The 20,407-nt window shown below is 34.1% G+C and overlaps 1 protein-coding gene across 1 annotated transcript in view; it reads left to right on the top strand.

Annotated features, from left to right (window-relative positions):
* LOC142053266 (cadherin-7) overlaps positions 1 to 13,108 on the top strand; it is an 83,770-nt gene extending 70,662 nt beyond the window's left edge. Inside the window, exons 10-12 of the mRNA XM_075084607.1 lie at positions 769 to 886; positions 2,945 to 3,196; positions 10,168 to 13,108. Coding sequence (XP_074940708.1) covers positions 769 to 886; positions 2,945 to 3,196; positions 10,168 to 10,661 — 864 coding nt within the window. The 3' untranslated portion in view covers positions 10,662 to 13,108. The remainder of the gene's footprint in view (positions 1 to 768; positions 887 to 2,944; positions 3,197 to 10,167) is intronic.
* The last annotated feature ends 7,299 nt before the right edge of the window (positions 13,109 to 20,407 follow it).

Here is a 20,407-nt window from a genome sequence, read left to right as displayed (position 1 = left end):
CCTAGAATATTGTCCTTCCTGTGGCAGATGTTGTTTATTGCACATTGCAGAATCACAGCATAATTTAAATCCTCAACAGAAAACACTGTGATTATTAGCTTGTGTTCATGAGAAACATAGAATATGCTTGCTCTTATTAGAGTACCTGTTTGTTTTCCCTGTGATCCAGTCAGAACTGTTAGCTCTGAGTATTCCTTTTTTATGAATTGTAAGCAATGGTGACACCTATTTCTAGAAGCAGATTTTGACAGAATTTTAGAAAATAAAATTGGAAAAATAGTAATGACTTTTTAAAAACCCACAAATTATTACTATACTATGACTTGGCTCTTTTTTTAATGTATTTTAAAAAAAATCAAATTAATGAAATTGCCCAGAATCATAATATTCTCCTTGCGAAAGTTTACAATGCAACATTAATTGCAGCCACTGATAACTACATTAAGGACCATCCAGAAGATACACTTCTTCCACTGTGGCAGTCTATACTCCCTGCCATGGTGAATGACAGGACCTAACTTTCTCACAGGCCATACAGATTGTTGGTTTTGGCCAATAAAATTGGTACAGGGAAAGTAAAGGGTCGAGTCACGTTTTAGCTTTAATAGTGTTTGTATATGCTTAGGAGATTAGAAAAACAAAGTTCAATATGAGCAGGAGTCAAGAAAGAGTTGATACTTTGATAGGTAATACAGGGGTTATGCAATGTACATGTATTTATGCTTCTTCCTATTCCAAACAATGAAACCCTGATATGTGTCAAAACAGGTCATCCAAAAAATCAGTGCAATTGATAAAGATGACCCACCAAACGGCCACCAGTTCTACTTCAGTTTAACAGCAGAGGCAGCAAATAACCACAATTTTACACTGCAGGACAACAAAGGTAAGGACATTTATTTTTCTGGTAAATATTCACCACTATCACCTTTCCTTTTGAATATATCATGCTGATTATGACCTACATAAACTTCTGTTCTGGTGAGGACATAAATTAAAGTACAATCAGCCTGAAAAAATTTTATCTGTAGAATATTTGTCAAAGGAATTAAGCTGTTGTTTGAATTGTTTAAAGCCGTGAGCCAAACAGAGGAGCTTCAAAATCTTTCTCTTTTTTTTTTTTCCCCCAGAAGTCACTCTTCTCACATTTTTTCCATGCATTTACAGGTTTTTTTCTAAATTAAATTTTACCTTGGGGCAGTGACTGAAAAATGTCCAGGAATTCATGTTTTATTAGTATAACTCAGGGCATAAAAATTGAGTACATGGTAAATTGAGAAGGTGTTTTGGTTTTGGTTGGTTTTGTTTTTGTTTTTGTTTTGTTTTGAAAAACACACCTTTTCAGTAAGTATGACACCTAATGAAGAATGCTTTTGATAATGGAAGCTGTCTACACTATTTACACAGACTTCTTGTGACTATTTCCCCAAAGACTTATGCAAAGACTCCCACTGACATCACGTTTGTATTAGTTAAAATATCTGAGAACATGTTTCTAATTAGTGTTCTCATTAGTTGCACTGCATAGTACAGCAGCTGGGCATGTATCAGTCAGTTTAGCTATTAGCTGAAGCAAATATAACTAAATAGACACTATGTTACCCTTGCATTGCTCTTTTATAGATCAGTTCTAAACCCGAGCTACAAAGTCATCCTTATTAAAAAAATAAGAAAAACAGACATATGGTGGACTAAAGGGAACTGTTTGTGCAGGCAGACTTTGAACAACATTCACTAAGTATTACATGTGACCTAATAAAGTTCTCCCACACAGCTATTTATTGCCTTACCCTGCATGCAGTAACTGACATGCTTAGTTTTCTTCATATGAGCAGCTTGCAGTTTGAAACTAAAGACTGTAATAATAATACTGATCAAAACAATAAAAATGTATTAGAATAAGACTCTGTTCAGAAATCTGTCATTGTTACAAGTACTGTAAAGTATTTAATGAAAAGGCAGGCCCTCTTCCAATGAACTTGTATTTTGGAAAAAGTAATAATAGACTTTTGTAATGCCACTACCATATCTCATATGATGCTATATGAAGAATTGCTTGCATATTTTGCCAGATAGGTCATAACAGATGACACAATAAGATACCTCTACAGGACTATCACTGTATCTGTTTATAAATAGATAAGTAGATAGATAGACAGGCAGACAGACTGGCCGACCGACCAACTTTTTCTATACATTCTAGGAGATGTAACTCCCTACCTCTTACCTCTCACCTCTCAGGAGCTGTCAACCTGTATTGAAAACTGTGAATTTTGCACTTATTTTCTGGAACACATGCACTTTTTAATCATCCAACTCAGAGCAGCTTCAAACCACACATTTCAGACTGATTGTATAAGTCATCTTGACTCTCGGATGAGACTGAAAACAAGTGCATGTCTTTGTTACATGTGCAAATGCTTGTATTTGTGCACTGAATAGATATTATTTTTCTTTGCATTCAAAAATTATTTCATTGGCTTCCAGAACTTATTCTCCTGTTAATATGTTCATCCCTTCCATTAATATGATAACTATGTCTATAAATAATTGAAATAGACCCTTGGAAATTAGACCTGAAACAGGTATATAGATACTTAATCTGATCACTGAAGGGTGAATTTTTTTCTTTTTTATAACGATCTCATCTTCAACTATCTATCAAGACTGTGGAACTGTGAGCTTAAAAAAACCTAACTAGATGTCTGCAGTTTTGAAACAGTCTTTCCTGGAAAATAGAATTTTTTTTTTCCCCCGTTTAGTTATAATTTCTCAGCTGATCCTATCTCTGCAGCTTCAAAAATATAAGACCACGAAAGATAAACTAGTTGAAATAATATATATGTGGTTACAAAGTCTTTTAAGTGAAAGACTGTATTATGTATAGGCTTGTGTTTTAGAAATCTCATGTATTTTAGATTTATCTTTTTATTCCTTTATCTAGATAACACTGCAACAGTATTAACAAGAAGAAATGGGTTCCGAAGACAGGAACAGTCTGTTTTCTACTTGCCAATATTCATTGTGGACAGTGGATCGCCTTCACTTAGTAGCACTAATACCCTCACCATCAGAGTCTGTGATTGTGATGCAGATGGTATTGCGCAGACGTGCAATGCAGAAGCATATATCCTGCCTGCAGGACTTAGCACTGGAGCCCTGATAGCAATATTGGCTTGTGTCTTGACACTGCTAGGTATGTCTTCATCCTGTTACCCTTATTTTCCATTCAATGTATAGAAGCAAAAGATATATACATGTATACATATATATAAGCCTCAACCCCGCCTCCCCTGCCCCAATTTCTGTAACTAGGATCACCTAACATTCCAGACAGAATGGCATTTTGTTTCTATGTCAAGCTGCCTCCAGAGGTATATATGAAATAATAGTAAAGGAAAAAAGGCCGCTTGCATCAAATGTAATATTTAAGAGGTTGATAATGTAGTTTATGGAAGTATTTCGTTTAGCATACTCACTGTATAACCAGTATCAGTGTGTGTCCCTTTTTCAGAGGTATAGCTATTTTTAAACATTTATCAATTTGCATAGAACAAAAGGCATTCAGAAAGTACATCGGATATAATTTACTGATGGGAATCATATTTAATTGAACATCTACAGAATGATCTTTTGTTACTTCTGCAACTGGTTGCACAGTTGGTTTTTATATCATGCAGCGAAACTGCAACTAGATAAAAGGCAGCGGAAAACAGTGGAATGGTATCAATGTCCTAGTTTGGTTAGCATTTATCTTTTCATGCCTAGTCCTTAAACAAAATGACTATGTGGTAGTGGTAAAGGCCCAAATCGAGGAGTAAAGATGAAAGATCAGCCAGGATGCAGGATGATCAAAAGTGCAGTTTTGCTTAATGTCAGAAAGACCATATATTAGGAAGGGTACCAATTCAGCACACAGGAATTTTCTTGAGCGTTGTTATCAATGGAGAGATTTTTCTATTCCCTGGCTGTATATATCAGTCTAAGGGAAAAGGCAAGACCATAGTGTCCTCACTGTTTTAACCCCAGTGGTGCTTTATCTGTCACTGTATCCAAGTAATTTGAATAGGTTAAGTCAAGAGGCTTTTGTCCACACTTCTGTTGATGACAGTATTTCAACAATATATAGATTTCTCTTCTTATTAACATTGATTCACCTCACTGTAAACCATTACAATTTTTGGTCCAATGTACTTAAGGAAAGTTCTGTAACAATAGCAATTCACTTCATCCCAAAATGATGTTATATATAAAAAAGGGGTTTCTGAAGATTACACAAGAAACTACTGCAGAAACAATGCAGGCTGGCCTGGGCATAAGATTTTCTTAAATAGGAGCCATATGTATCAAAGAAGAACATTGGGTGGAGACACAGCATGCTACCAGGCAGTAACTTACTTATTCTACTCATTACACCAGGGTTCAAATACAACCAATAAATCAAGAAACCCGAGTTTTCATTCCGGTCATTTTTAGACTGTGCCAAACAAGTGTTTGGTAAAGAATTGAGGATAAGCTTTCTGAACACAGTGTTTGAAAAATGGGCTGTACACTGAAGAGGAAGCTGATGTATGACCACCTTACCATTGATTTTATTTGTCAAGTTATTGGACTTTCAAATACAGCTGTCTGAATGCATCACTACTGTTTATCCAAATAGACATTTGTATGTGCTGTCATCACTTCCAATCTAAACTGTTCCTTTTGGGTACATTTCAAAGCTGCAGGCATAGTTTAGGCTGCATTTGTATGCTAACCCTGGCTTTGAGTCCTGCCTTTTGGTACGGTATCCTGCTGCTGTTTTGTTCCCAGGCAGGTGCCAGTCTTCACCAGGAAGAGTTGCCTAAGCATCACTGCTGCCCAGTGGAACCCCAGTCAAGTGTTGCTGCTTGTCTGGTCCCAGAGCCTTTCTTCTTCTCTCATTTGTTCCTAGAAAACATTTTTCAGGGATCAGCTGAATGGTGGTACTGCCAGGAATTTACTTTCTCCTTTTTCCCTTTTTCTTGTCACATCCATTCCTGAGAAAAAATCCTGAAGATCCACTAGCAAGGCATAAAAAATGGACTTCAGCTGTTAGCAAGTGGTTCCAGGGCTGGGACCAAGGGATACACTTTTTTTGTGTAAGGTTTTATCAGTGAAAATTGGAGACAGACTACTGGATCAAAATTTTTTTCTAACCCAAGATTTACATGCAGTGCAAAGCCAGTCACATTCATCAATGTTGTCTCAATGTGAATGCCAGTTGTAAAGCGGAGGAGGCATGAGATTTGCATAAATGTCATGGATACATGCATTCTGGCACTAATATCTTGAATTCTCAACAAGGTCTTATCTTCCTGAAGTTAGTATGATGTCCTTTCGTATTTGTTCTTGCCCCATACTTCCCTTTGTCTAATAAAAACTGTCTTGACCAAGGCTCAGATTGTCTCAGTGGGATTTCTTAGTGTTATTTTTTCACTTAAGCAATGAATCCATTTTAGATAAGCACAACATTTTTACTGTTGTTAAGAAGGAAGAATGTTACTAAATCATAGCAGTTCACTAGGATTGCATATAACATAGTGTAGACTGTTCTTAAGCTAAAACAATTTTTAAAAGTTAAAAACATTTTACCAAAGCCTTTTCACCTCCTCATATCGACTGATGGAGAATAAATTCTAAATTTTATTCCACAAGCAAGTTCCAGTACTTTCTTAATTACTCAAAACAGCTTTATAATTACTCACTCTGCAGTGAGGCTATGTTTTAAAGAAAAAACCTTAAAAAAAGAGAACTGCTTGTAATTTATTCTATAAAAAGCATATGAAAAGCTAGTTTGTATTCATTTTAAACTGTACATAATTTTTAGAGAAGTAAGTAGAATTTTCTTAACTCCTCTGAAAATTATATGGTAATTTAATTCAAGGTAATTTGTTTTTCAGTTAACGTCTGCCAGACACAATAACTGCTTTTGTAACAAGTGTTTAGCATAAAACGTGTACATAAAATCACACAAAAAATGAATGTTCACCTGTAGATAACCCAATCATATTTGAAAGGTTAAAGATTTTCTTTGTATTGAAACAGTTGAGAGCTAGATTGACATAATGATTTTCATTATTTTTATCTTCCATACATCTGAATATAACTTATTAATACTACCTATTTTCTTAGAAACACTGAAGAAAGCCTCCTATTAGTGTGGTACTAGAATTTACGAGTTAATAGTACATTGATTAACTTCAAAATACAGATTTAAGTTATTATTTTTTCAGCTGAAAGATGAGAAATTTGTTATTATCACAATACATAAAAGAACTCAACTAAATGTGCACATATAACTGTGTAATTTGTAAAAAAGAAGAAACAGTCCTAGTCATAAGGTTCTTATTCTCTAAATAGGTAAAATGTGTACAGAATGTGGCTGTGTAGTGTGGGTGTGGGTTTTGATCTTGCAGATTTAAAAGTGATAAATATATAACAGTTTTAATTTGTGGGTATCCAAATTAAGTAATTTAAAAGGTGGTTGAATATGCAGTGCAGAAGTAGTTTTCTGAAAGTTATAGAGCCTATTAGGGTCACTTAGTGCGGGCATTTAAAGGTCACAGTCACTTTGCAAATATCAATCCAAACTGATTAAACAACAACTATATATGAAGCCAGTTAACCAGGATTTTAATGCAGGTTTCCTCAGACTTGGCCTCTGCAATCCCCAAATCTCATCTGACTGTACTGGCAACTGCAAGGTACAACTAAATAGGTTATTAGTGTGCTGCTTAGCTGGCTGAGGATCTCCAGTCTTCAGCTTTATGAATCATGACACACCTAAGGCATAAACCAATGTGCAGATTTGCTTGCAGCTGATGCAGCTTATTGCTATAGTAAATGCTAGGCTTAGGGGTGTAGCATATACAAGGCATGATAATGCTTGTGATTTAGCTCTGTCCCTTACTGTATAGCTCTGCATGTAGTCTTCTCCCTCAGGTTGTCTCAGGGTTTTTATGGCTTCCTTGCAATTATGTTGCAGTTGCCTTGAGTACAAAAGGAAAGATTAATACTAAAATAGCAAAATATGCTTAGGTGACCTCAACCTGGCATTTTACCAGATCACACCAAAATGGAAATTTCATAATAATTCCAGAGAGCGCATTGCAAACTGGCAAAGCAAAAATGCTCTCTTGTATTCAAAGGTGTTTGTTTAAATACTGATTTGGTGAACTGAAACTACTGAGTTTGTCATTACGTCTATACTAACCCAAGGATAAAACTATGTATTATCACAACTAATATAAATACAAATTATATTTTCTCTTGCCTATTGAACCTCTTAAACAAAATCAACATTTCTAACAATGCAGGTAAATCAGAACAAAAAGGTTAGTTTAGATCTGTCTTTATTAGTTCTGGTTATTTAGCCTCTATAGTTAGTTACTTCTAATAATGATTGGTTTATTTATTTTTTTAAATTGCATATGAAATCAGTATTGCCATTTCTTCTCTTTAGCATGAGTTCAGTGTACCAGTACAGAGCCAAAATAGTGGCCTTAATGTGGAATATGTATGTCCTTAAAGACTTTCCATTATATTATTTCTTCTCTACAAAGCATAAAATTAGGTCTTCTAGATGTTCAACCAGTCACTAATTACTGACTTAATCTCTGCTTTTGTGATAAATGTAGTAAAAAAAACCCACCATGACTTAATGAGAAATAGATAAGCTTTAAGACCATTTGCACTTGATTTAGATATCAGTGAAATTTGGTTTGGGCTTGCATTCATCTCTGCAGTTCCTGCAATGCAGCTAAAGCTTTGTTCATTTAGAGGTTAAACTTGATTGTTCATAGCTGTTTGAAAGGCTAGGAAATAATGTCATAAAGCCATCTAAATGCTAAAATATTTAACCTTTACAAAGATTCCATATTTTTCTTGGCTTCAAGCAAGTGTGAGATGTACAAGGAATATTATATAAAACATTCATTGTATCTTGATTTTTATTGTACCTTTAGGCAGACCTGCCTACTAAGTTTCATATTTTTCACTTATTAGAAGGTATTGAACTTCAAAATGAAGTATGTTAAGAGGGTCAGTGGTGTGAAAATGTATTTACACTTGAGTAACGGAAATTATTAGCTGCTTACTTATATGGCAACAAAAATTGTGGCAGTAAATGTTAAAAATAATAATTAAAAAGTTATGTCAATAGCAATCTTGGCTTAAATGTATATTTTTACTGTCAGCAAGCTAATTTGTCTTTCACTTTAAAATACTTTTTATAATAAGAAAAATCATTAAAAGTGGAGTGCATTTGTCTCTATGATGACAATTTTATGTTCTCTGCTGTATAACTTACAGCTCAATTTGTATTACACAAATATCAGAATATTTTGAAATTTCACAAAAGCCGCTTTAAAGGTCAAAATCTTATATTGTCAAACTGCTTATGTAAATATTGTTCAAAGCAAGATGCCTCAAACTAGTGGCTTCCGAATTCAGTACATAAAGCATGAATCAGGGAGATGCCAGGGGCAAGAAAGTGAGAGTGTGATGTTGATGCTGCAGTAATATAGAGTCACAAGGCATCCGTTAGTAGTTAGATCATTAGATGTGTGCCTGGTAGCCACTGAAAAAAAGGGGGAAAAATATTGTCTAATATATTTATCAAAAAGTTTAGAAAAAGTTGAACTTGTTCCAGTTTTGGTTTTAGACATACATGGCTCCAGAGGAAAATAAAAAGAATTGCAGAAACCCCACCTTTAAAGTAATCTTATGCTTTAGCCAATTCCAAATGGTACCACACCGTCTGTAAACATATGGTACAGCTTTCTTCATGTACAGTCTCTGAATGACTGGTTTATTCTAACCAAGTGATCCCAATATTAAATCATGCCTCACAATGACTAGATTGATATTAATTTTTAAAATTACTCCATGAAAAAAAAAGGTTTTCAGGAATGGCAGTCCTACATCATACAATTTATGGAGGTCACTTTCCAGAATACCTAGGTAGCTCAAGTTTAATTTTAGTTGTATCAACTTTTGCTTTTCCTGATGTTTATACAGCATTTAGTTAGCATATCAAAGTACTATAAGTAAAGATTGTAAACCTTAGGCATATGAATGCATATAATCACATATTCTTAAGATTAAAAATAAATATAAAATCAGAAGAGATTAATTGAATGTGGAATGACACTTGCTTTTCAATGTACTGTTATTTTTACAGTCATAGGTTTGCTTGCTATTTTCTAGGAGTAGCATTAACTCGGCAAATGTTATCCAGATGCTACAATTTAGTATTAATCATTTTCTAGGAGGATGATTCACACTCCATCATGTTCCACAGATGGATGCAATATTCATATTACTGGTTCCATATTTTGTGTGTCAGCAATGATGTTTCTCTACCAAAACTGTATTTGAACAAGAGAAGCTTTGAGTTAGTTTCTCCCATTGCTCTTGGCTGTCACTGAAGTTTAGTATTAGCTTTCAAGCAAAAAGGAACTTTAAGGATTAAAATTTTAAAAAATTACATTCCTAGCACTGGCTGATCCAATAAACTCCAGCCCTACCAGTTTTCATTAGATGTAATTCATAAATCTCAAGTACGGTACTTTGCACTTTATAGGAAAGTGAGGTCTTATATAGAGATACTTTTAATCCATGAACTAAGACAATCTTATTTTACATATTGCTTAACAATTCAGTGTTCTCCAATATATGATTTTTTAATATTTTTTTTCAGCAGAGATTGGCCATATACTTTAATTCAGTCACTTCCCAAACCATGGTTGTTAAATTGTATTCAGTTACTTTATGAATGTGCTTTTATCACTTGGGCAATTAATAGTTCAGGAAAAGGTCTTTTTTTTATTATTATTATTTCATGGCTGTGGGATTGTAATAGTCAGACTGAACCAGTCCTAAAATTTATGGTTAGCGGACAGCATAGGATATAGAATTAGAGATGAATACATTAATCCAGAATGGTTTTGGAAATAGATTATTTAACATCTAAAAAGCTCATGGTTTAAGAGCTATTTCAGAACCTGACAGGTTTCAGTTCTAACTGTATAAATTGCCTGCTCTTTCCTTGGGTCTTTGCCATATAAATTAATGAGTACTTCCACCACTAGGAAAAATATGAGGAAACTTTACCATTGCTAAAACTCCAGTCTTTCTGTGTTCCAGTTCTTGTCTTGCTGATTGTCACCATGAGGCGACGGAAAAAAGAGCCCCTCATCTTTGATGAAGAGAGAGATATCAGAGAGAACATTGTCAGGTATGACGATGAGGGTGGTGGAGAAGAAGACACGGAGGCTTTTGACATGGCTGCCTTGAGAAACCTCAATATTATCCGAGACACAAAGACCAGAAGGGATGTGACACCTGAGATTCAGTTCTTGAGCAGACCGACTTTTAAAAGCATCCCAGATAATGTCATTTTTAGGGAATTTATCTGGGAAAGACTAAAAGAGGCTGATGTGGACCCCTGCGCGCCGCCCTATGACTCCCTGCAGACATATGCGTTTGAGGGGAATGGCTCAGTGGCAGAGTCGCTCAGTTCTTTAGATTCGATCAGCTCAAACTCTGACCAGAACTACGATTACCTCAGTGACTGGGGCCCTCGTTTTAAAAGGCTTGCAGATATGTATGGGACTGGTCCAGACTGCTTATACTCATAGCCTTGGAACCTTTCTCTGAAAATGCACTGAAGAATACTAAAACAGAAAACTCAACCTTACAGACTGAAGAAAGTTGTAAATATTTCTCCATTTTTAACCTTTTAGGTTTTTTTGCCTTGGTGGAACATATCTTCATTAGACTTGTCCTAGGGGCTGCACTGATCACACAGAATATGAGCATTTGGTGGCATTTTTGATAAAATGAAATGCTCAACCACGTTCAAATAGATAGCAACTCTCAGATACCTGCAGAGCCAGCTCACTTTCAGGAGTATGTTATGCACTGTGACCTCAATGAGCCAATGATGATGTAGATGCCTTCACAGTATTGCTATATCTAGAACACAGAGTCTCTGGTATGAGATAAGTGTAAGAAGAAACAAATTTACAAATATAAAATATCATTCAATACAGCATTACCATATATAATATTTACAGATGGAAGTTTTTTTTTTAACAGATCTTCTTTATAGTGTTGTATGCAGCTTGCTAGGCTTAAAGCAGAAGGACAGACATGAAAACAAACAAAAGCCCAGCAGATAATTTTTTGCTTCTCCCTGTTTGTTCTCAGAGCTATTTAAGTAGAAGTCTCCATAATTTTCTGTGCAATTTTATGAAAAAGATACTGTTTCTACTAAAAAATTCCATAATGTTTGTCACCAACTTACTGGAGTAGTTTACAAACCACATAAAATCAGACATATGGAGGGGTATTCTTATGGTTGAAAAGTCTTGTGATGCCCGTGTAGGTATAGAAAAGATGTTGCTATCTATTTGCTATTTTTTATTATCTCTTCTGATTTGTACAGGAGAATTGATCCTTTTTTATTATTATTTGACATAACGTGTTATATTTATTTTGGAGCTTCAATCTCCACTAAATTCAGGTCCATTTTACTGCTTCATGGTATTAGACTTGTCAGAACATGCTGATTTTTCTCCAGTCTCAAATAAATGTAGGAAATGAAGCATGGAAATGGAGAAATGACAGTAAAGCAATCTCACCCGCCATTCATCTCTCAGAAAGGAGAGCAGCTACAAGGACAAGCAGTTGTTCTTCTGAGCCATTAGAAAGTCTGAGACATTTAAATAAAATATTTGTACATTGAATTTTTGGAAAGAAGACTACAGAGGTAGCTGGAAGTGTCTTTAATGCAAGATTTAATTTTCAAGGTTATATGCTTCAAAGACTGTAAACACCTCGTTTTTCTCATTCCCCTTCTCTTTTGCTGCTGATGAGTCACAGTAAAAGACTCTTTTCAATTTCTTTCTTATGTTAAGCAATGTAATGCTATTAACTCCAGAAATCATCTTTAGATCCTGCTGCACATAAGTATTTTTCCCCAAAGGTGTTAACTCACTACACATAATTTTTATGCTGGTTCAGGAGTGCCAAAACAGAAGGACAACTGCTGTTGGTTAAAATACTGTATGGTTTTGAAGTAGGATTTCTTAGAATAAGACAACTTTTTTATGATTCTGACAATATTTATACTTCATCTTTCATGATTATTACTAGATAATAAGGCATATATTCAAGTAAAATAGTGTTTTTAAGTATTATTTCAGACTGTTTTGTTTTAGATAATCTGTAGATGAGTTCCTAAGTTAGATTCTGCTCCTGCAAACTTTCTTGCTTGTACCTAACTTGAAATGACTTGACTTGCCTGAAATTACTGAGAGGCATACAGAATTGTTTGCAGGACTATGTTTGTGACTAGAAGGTACTCCATGGAGGACGATGCTCACTCTAAAAGTACTTCTTTCTGAAAGAAGGATCCTTGTACTAAAATCCTAATGTATGACTGACACCAGGCTGGGAGATGGGAATTATCATTAAGGCTTTGTAATTTTTTGCAACCCAGCATTATCAATTAACTATGTGAAAGTGGCCTTCAGCTCCATCAGAGAAAACAAAATAATTTTGATCATCTGAAACATATTTAATTTGAGTTACATTTCGGTAGACAATCATTGTTTCATAATTCAGTAGATTTGCTTCTAGTTGTATTAAATATATATATATAGGTGTGTATATATATATATTACAGATTTTGTAATGGAACTGAAAGATCTCACCCATGACTTTTAGTCATACATGTACAATTTTCAATAAAAAAATTAAAAAAAAAAGAAAACGAACCATGTGTATGCAGTTTAATGAGAGCGAGATATGTTGCAGGAGTTAAGCAGGTATTAAATCAGGAAGGTGTTGAGAGAACAGCTCTTTATTAATCGCCTTGTTTGTGGGAAGATAATTCATACGTCTGGATTAAGATGTCAAAAATGCTGATTGTAGCACATAACACTCAAAGGAGATTTAAATGTGATTTAGAGTAAACAATACAATTCCCTTGTTTTTCCACCTTCTATATCTGTAAAAAACCAAAAAGCTTTCCTGTTATGAAACTATGTTAGGTTTTTTTGGTTGGTTTTTTTTTGTGTGTGTGTGTTTTCCATGGAAAAAAGTATGTTTTACTCTAATGCCATAAATCTCTTGCATATGTGTTTTCTGTTTCACAGTTCTAAAATAATTGAGTAAATTTATTGTTACATTATATATGCTTACCTATTAATTATATTATTGCAGTAAGAAAGAAAGGTGGAAATCCCTTAGTTTTAATGACAGATGTTACTATGGTGTGTATATATATATGGTCTGCATACTATACAATGCTCTCCATAAGTTACCATGACTATAGGTTTTCACAGCTTATAATCTGATTCAAACTCTTTCTTTAAGTGTTATTTATATTGCATAGCCTGATGTCATAAAGTATATTCTACTGACTAAATAGCTTAAAATATAAGAAATATTTTCTCTGTCCTGGAAAGGTTATGAAATCTTTTGCACAAATTAATTAGAAAGGCCTTTTAAAAAGACTTCCAATTTTATTTATTTTTTTAACTCTCTGAAGAGCTCTAGTATCTAACTAGAGGTCACAAGTCCTTCTTAAAAAGTGTGTCAAACATTGCAGCCACTCCCATCTTATAATGAAATGCCGACACCTCTTTCCTTCTATCATATGACAATTGAATAGGCTTATTTTAAATTGAAATTTCCAAGTGCTTTGAAAAGCATATAGTTTTATATATAGAATATAAGACATAGAGCAGGCCTTCCTAAGTCTACTAATTCTGATGGCTGGGTTAATACAATCACTGCAGGACTCCCGAAATTTGATGATACGAAATGAAACCTCTCCTCCTTAAGAATTGAGGGGGGAAAAATTGCTCCTTTTTTAAGTGTTGTTTTCTTTGTTGTTTTGAAAGGGGGATTTTTCTTTGAAGTTAGGGTCTTTTCACAGTTATTTTATCCTATTTACACTTCAGGTGTTGGCACTCATCAATAACAAAATATTTCCTGTCCTCTTTTCTTTTTAAGGATTTTGGATGAAAACATGTTATGAAATATAAAATGGCAGCATCTTATTTTTATGGACAAGTACTCTTGTATGATAAAAGTAGTAGTCTGTCATTCTGAAAAAGAAATAAATGTACCATAAAACATACAATTACATTGACTTTTAAGATCATTAAAGAGTTGAAAGGCAAACACAATTACCTGTACCAAATCTAATATTAAATTCTTGGTAGCAGCCTGGCATGTGGCTGATTTTATTTTTCTATAAGTAAAACTTTTCTCTACTTTAAAATCTGTGGAGAGCAATCCTGCTTTGAGACAGCATTGTATTCATCTCATTAGTGTCAGTTAGATGGGGTCAAGTATATTTTTATCGGTCAGTGACTCTAAAAATTAATTGCAAAAGATAAAAACATAATTTTATTTATTTGACAGAAGCAGGAAAGTCTACAAGATTACCAGAGGACTACAAGATGCAGTCTTAACTATGGTATCACTAAGTTTCCCAGATATATCCTGAGATATAGTTACACCCTATCACCATTTCTTCCACACCAAGAATTGTTCCTTTGCTCAGTATAAATGCAGCTAAAGATGTATTGTATTGTTTACTGAAAAGTTTTTTATGGATTTCTACCTGCAGTTTTGTTCTTTGAACTAGGAGAACCACAGTACACAACAGGAATGATCTATTTCCTAGATGAAGGGAATGAAAAAGTATATCCATATACGAAGGATATACTTTGCTTTGTGACTATAGTTTATCATTTCTCACAAAAGAGAAAAAAATGTTTCAATGTAGTACATAGAATCTGTGAAACCTTGGACCATACAACTGCAGACAGAAGTATATTAGTTGAAATACCTTAATTTACCTAAGCATTATATGACACAAGATTGTCATGGAATTTTTATGTTTCTAATAAAACACAACAAAAACAGAAAACAGCATAGGAATTTCATGAACACCAGAAGAAAATCTGATTTGAAGCCACAGTGGTGTATCATATGCATGCTGCTTCTCTTATTTCACATTTGAACACATATTTTCTACAATTATATGCATATTTAAACATTCTACCCGCCACTATTTATTTTGAAATACCTTGTTTAACCAGAGTATCTGAAAAAGTTAACCATACTCCCAGAAACTTTGTCTCTCCCCATTAATATCTGATGTAGAAAAATATAGTTTAGACTCAGGCAAAACTCTTAATATTGCCCCCACAATAAAAGCAAATAGGTTTTATATTTTGACTCAAAATAGTTGAGAAGCTCTTAGAAGTGTTGCAAGGACTGCTATTTCCATACAGTTTAAAAAACATGGGTTATTTTATAATAAAAAGGTAACAGATTGAAATTCCTATACCTAGAAAAGGCGTAAAGTTTAATGGAGTTTAATATTTGGTTGGTTAACTAAGGTCATAAACCTATTGTGCATCATAACGGCAAGATGAATAGTGAACCAGGGCTAGAAAAAAGTCAAGAACTGCCTTTTCTCCTTCTACTCCTCACCATCTCTGCCAAAGTCAGAATTTTTTTTCATTGCACATCAAAGAAAAATCATGTTGAATGTAAGTTAGACACAGTAGGGAACTGGATCTTGGTCTTCTCCTCACAAAGGCTAAAAGACTATTTACTAGGTCATTCTATTAAATTATTCCTGTCTGATGATGTCTTGACTCCTAGGTCATGCTAACTGAACCTGTGAAGTTGTTGGGTTTTAAACTTTTTTTGTTATTGTTAAATTTGATATTCTTGGTGAAAAGATTACGTTTGGATGAGTTTACTTTTTTTTGTTTTTCTTTTTCTTTGTATGTCAAAAACATACCAGCCAGGTATATTCTGACTCTTTTTTTAGTTTTGACTTCAAACCAACCTTTTTGTCTTCTGTTAATAGCACAGAAGAAAGTCCTGAGATGTTCCTTCTCTTTGATGTCAAGAAACTATGGATAAAAACCTAAACATAACATCAGTAGACTGCAGTGAAACTCATCTGTCACTTTCTCTAAACATGAGCTCACAAACACTATAGTTAAGCTGCCATTAACACCATTCAAATCATGGCATGTGTCTGATCTTACAACTTTAAAATATACTTTCATTTTCTGGCACTACTATCAGTAATTTTTACATGTTTAGCAAAATAAAATTTTAGAATTGTCAAGGTTTGTTACCTGTAGCTCCATTTCATCATTATTATTTATATCACAGTCCTGATGCACAGAAAAACAGAAAAAGAGGGAAAAGTTAAAAAAGTAACACAGCACAAGTACAAAGTGCCCCTTTTTGTACTGACTTTTAATGCAGTGTTTTAATTATTGCTCTATCCTAGTACTCCTTAATACTTTGATAGCTTTTCTTCTCATTGAGACTAACTACTCATCAATTAGGATAAGTATGATATTCAGCCAGACATTCAAGCCACATTAGACTATTTGAGTCTGACAAGAATAGTTAGTCTGAGTTTTAATGTCTTTATATTTCCTTAATGATCAAAACATCCTTTATTATTATTACACTCTTGAAATTATATGGAGAAAGAAGTGTTTACTGATGCACCTAAAAATGCTAGGTGAAATCCTGATCATGTTGAAGTACTTGGCAGATCTCCCTATGGCTTTCAAGAAGTGTCAAGATTAATACATTGTTAGGGGAGACTGATAAAAGACCACTTACAGCGTCAAGATGAGAGACTGTTAATTTGAGCTGGATACCCTTTCTTTTTACACAATTTCTTCTACTGCCTTTCCCTTTCTGAAAGCCACAATCTGAGTCTTTTAATGGTAATACAAGTAGCTTAATAGGATGTTTTTAATGGCATAAGCTCTTACTATCAGCATAGTACACGTAACCTTGCTGTAACAAGCAGTACCTTTGCTCACAGAGATCATTACTGTGCACATGCAAAATACGGAGTGTTACAAAACGTTTACATTCAATCATTTGATGACATACCAACAGTGAAAGTTGAAAAAAATGGTGACTGGAGGAAAAAAATCCCCACCAACCCCCTATTTCTCCCTAAAATTAAGAACATATAGAATTTCTGAGGTATAAAATCAAATTATTATACCTTCAGTCTGTGTGACCGTCTGTAACTTTACTGACTTCCATGACTGTAGATACAATCCAAATGGATCATAATCTTCCTGTTTTGGATTCTGTTATCTTGCTGTTGCTTGAGATTTTATTAACATAGAAAGGGGCTGGAGCAACAACATAACAGAAAGATTAAGAGAACCATGCTTTTCCTGGTGTTTTTGTTGCTTCATACATGAACTAATGATGTGAAAAATAACATTTTACAAGATACTACTGGAATACAATTTCCTGTGAGCTAATAAAGGTTCCATCCTGTGGAACAATATATTCCAACAGTCTACAATACTTGGCCTAGTCTCATACTCTTATTCAAATATAAATAAAGAACTATTAAGAAGAAAGATTAAATATCTAAGTTATAATAAGAAATCTGATATTTCTCAAAACTTTATGGTTTTAGTATGGTATGCAATGAACTCATGAATGGAACTCTCATAGGACATACAGCCTGTTGATGCGGTTACTATTTCTGGCTGGATGTTTGGATTGGTTTTTTCCCTTCAGTTTCTAGTAGAGTTTGATTGTGACATATAGAAAACAACTACAGTGATGAAAAAGTGTGATATATTTACCTCCAAATATCCTTGTGAAGATTCAAGCAGTGTAAAAAATAATTTGTTTAATATAGGTTAGTGAAAAGATGAACATTTTCTCTCCCCTTTTCTTATCTCATTTTCCATCCTCTGCCCCTTCAAAGATAATATATGACACTAAAGCTTTTGCTTATATATAATTTTGCTGGTTTGGGTACACATTCATTATCTTTTGTAGTAGTCACACATAGAAGGCGAATGGAGAAAAAGCAAGTGTCAAAGTCAAAGCTTGGGAATTAGGAAAAAGATTTAATAGTTTTCTAATCTTTTTATATGACCTTGACAAACTAGCTTTGAGGTAGAAGTATGATTAATTTTTCTGTGTAAATTATTATACGTTAAAAAAATATGAAAAATTGATAGTAACAGATGATCATGAGAAACAGATTAATATATTATGTAGGAAAATTTTTTTTACTGTGGCTTAGCACAAGTCAATATATTTATTGGGACTCAAAGATTAACATAGACCATCTTGGCTCATGCACAAAGCACTTTCATAAAGGGACTTTAACTCAAATAACTACTCTGAAATGTGGGGTTATTTCATAATTAAAAAGCCACAGTTCCTTGGAATTAAACAGAGGTAACCAATAATGCAGACTTCTTGTCCTTCTGGGAACAGGTAGATATATACAGAGAAGAGAGGAAGGGGAAGATTTTAGAATTTAACACCTGTAGTGAATATGTACATAAATCCAATTGACTACAACTCAAGCAAGACAGGAGCAGAGGAGGCATTTTTCAACGGCATGCATTATAATCAGCCTCATTCATCCAATTATTGTCATCTGTATCAAGAGTTGTCTTACTTTAGTTTGGTCTTTGTGTACTACAAAAAAATCCATTTCAGAAACTGATAAGATTTCTGTTGTCTTTTGGTGAATTTACATTAACAAAGAGGTAAAGCGAATACATACCAAAGTTGTGGCTGGCTTGCAGTCTGTTCTCACCCACAATATAATTAAGGCTGATGGTATGCAGAGACCATGCTGAACGGCAATATCTTGCTGTGTTCGTCCTTTCCTATATACATCCACTACTCATCTCTCTCTAGTTGCTATTTCCTCGAGGAAAGTTTTTTCTTTTTGAATTCTTTTTGTGTGGTGCTTCATACAGTTCGTTGCAGATGGTGATTAGGCCTTCTAAACAGAGCAGAAGTATTACTGTTACTCTAACTACTACTATTAATGATGCTGCCAGAAAGAGACATTATTGGTCTTGGAATCAGAATATCAAGTTTTCCGCCCAGCTTTGTCACTGATCTGTTCTGTGACATTGGTTGATTCATCTGTCTTTGTTATCTGTTGGTATAAAGGCCTGAAAAGGAGCAGAGTGTTTTCAGTATTTTGGAGAATGAAAATAGGATGGTAATATCTACGTAGTAAGTGTTTGTTTGTTTGTTTGTTTTCTCTTTTAAATTGAAAATATGAAGTGTACTTGTGATAGAATTCAGTCCTGACATAAGTCTGGAGTAAACTGTTCCTGAACCAATGTCAGCAGCAATGTAATTTCAGTGTTATATATGGGCTGACAAGGGAGCAGTAAGAGACAATGAGCATTCCTGAAAATTACTTGGCATTACGAAGGCATATGAATGTGATACAACAGTCATACCAGTGGGACGGAATGTTGTAGAAAAAAAAACAAAAATAAAGGTTGCCAATATTTTAATTTCATACATCTTGTGTTCCATAGAGTTTCAGACAAAGAAAGATTGAATTAATTTGCTTATTCATTCTGTCTTTGAAGTAAGTGTTCTCTCAAATCCACAATGAAACAGTGGCATATAAATATATTGGAGGGCTAGTATACTTCGTTGTGTGGTACAAGAAAGCTTTATATCCTTCAGCTGAGTACACGAGTAAAGACAAATATTTAATTGACGTTTTAATACGGAAGAAGCCATATTTGCAAGTAACCAGGAAAGGTTTTGAGAATGTTTTTTCTCCTCAGCTAATTTACTTCAATAGCTGACGCTTGTTAAAATCTATTCCTAAAGTAAAACATGTATCTTTGTAAACCTTATGTTTTAACTGATCTGAGATTAATAAATATAAACTTTGTTCACATCAAGCTCCATCTGAGGAGGGAAAGTTAATTCATCCTTCTTTCCATTCAATCATAAATAAAAGTCTCAATGGTTTTGTAAATTTAAAATATATCTCCTTCCTTTGGAAAAGAGAAATTAAAGGCTCCCTCACTAGCAAGTTGTATTGGCAAAGCAATGTGTGGGAAAAGCTAATGGTCTTGAACAGACTATCTAATTGAATAATATCTCTGAAGTTTATCTGTCATGTGCATAAGGAATCACTGCTCTGTTAGAAAACCAAAGTGGAGGCAGCTTAGGTAAGGTATCATAAACTTCAGTAAGAAAACAGTTTTTGCTCCATCACTTTATCTCTGTAATTTAATGGTGGATGGAAATTATATAAACTGACTGATACAGACAAAATTGATGCATTGTTAATTTTAAAGTGGACTATACTGTCCAAATAATCAAAATTCAGGCCAATAAATCTGGACTGTTCAAATTTTTTCTGAGTGATTTAAAAAGGATGTCAATACTCTGATGCCAAAATTATTTTCTAAACTAAATGGGACCTCACAGAACAGAAGTTCCACTGTTTTCTTTCAACATGTTTAAATGAAAAAAAATCAGAGAACAGAAGACCTAAGAGTTT

Source organism: Phalacrocorax aristotelis, chromosome 2, assembly GCF_949628215.1.
Source record: "Phalacrocorax aristotelis chromosome 2, bGulAri2.1, whole genome shotgun sequence".
NCBI classification, from domain to species: domain Eukaryota; kingdom Metazoa; phylum Chordata; class Aves; order Suliformes; family Phalacrocoracidae; genus Phalacrocorax; species Phalacrocorax aristotelis.
This window is presented reverse-complemented; position numbering and strand designations above follow the sequence as displayed.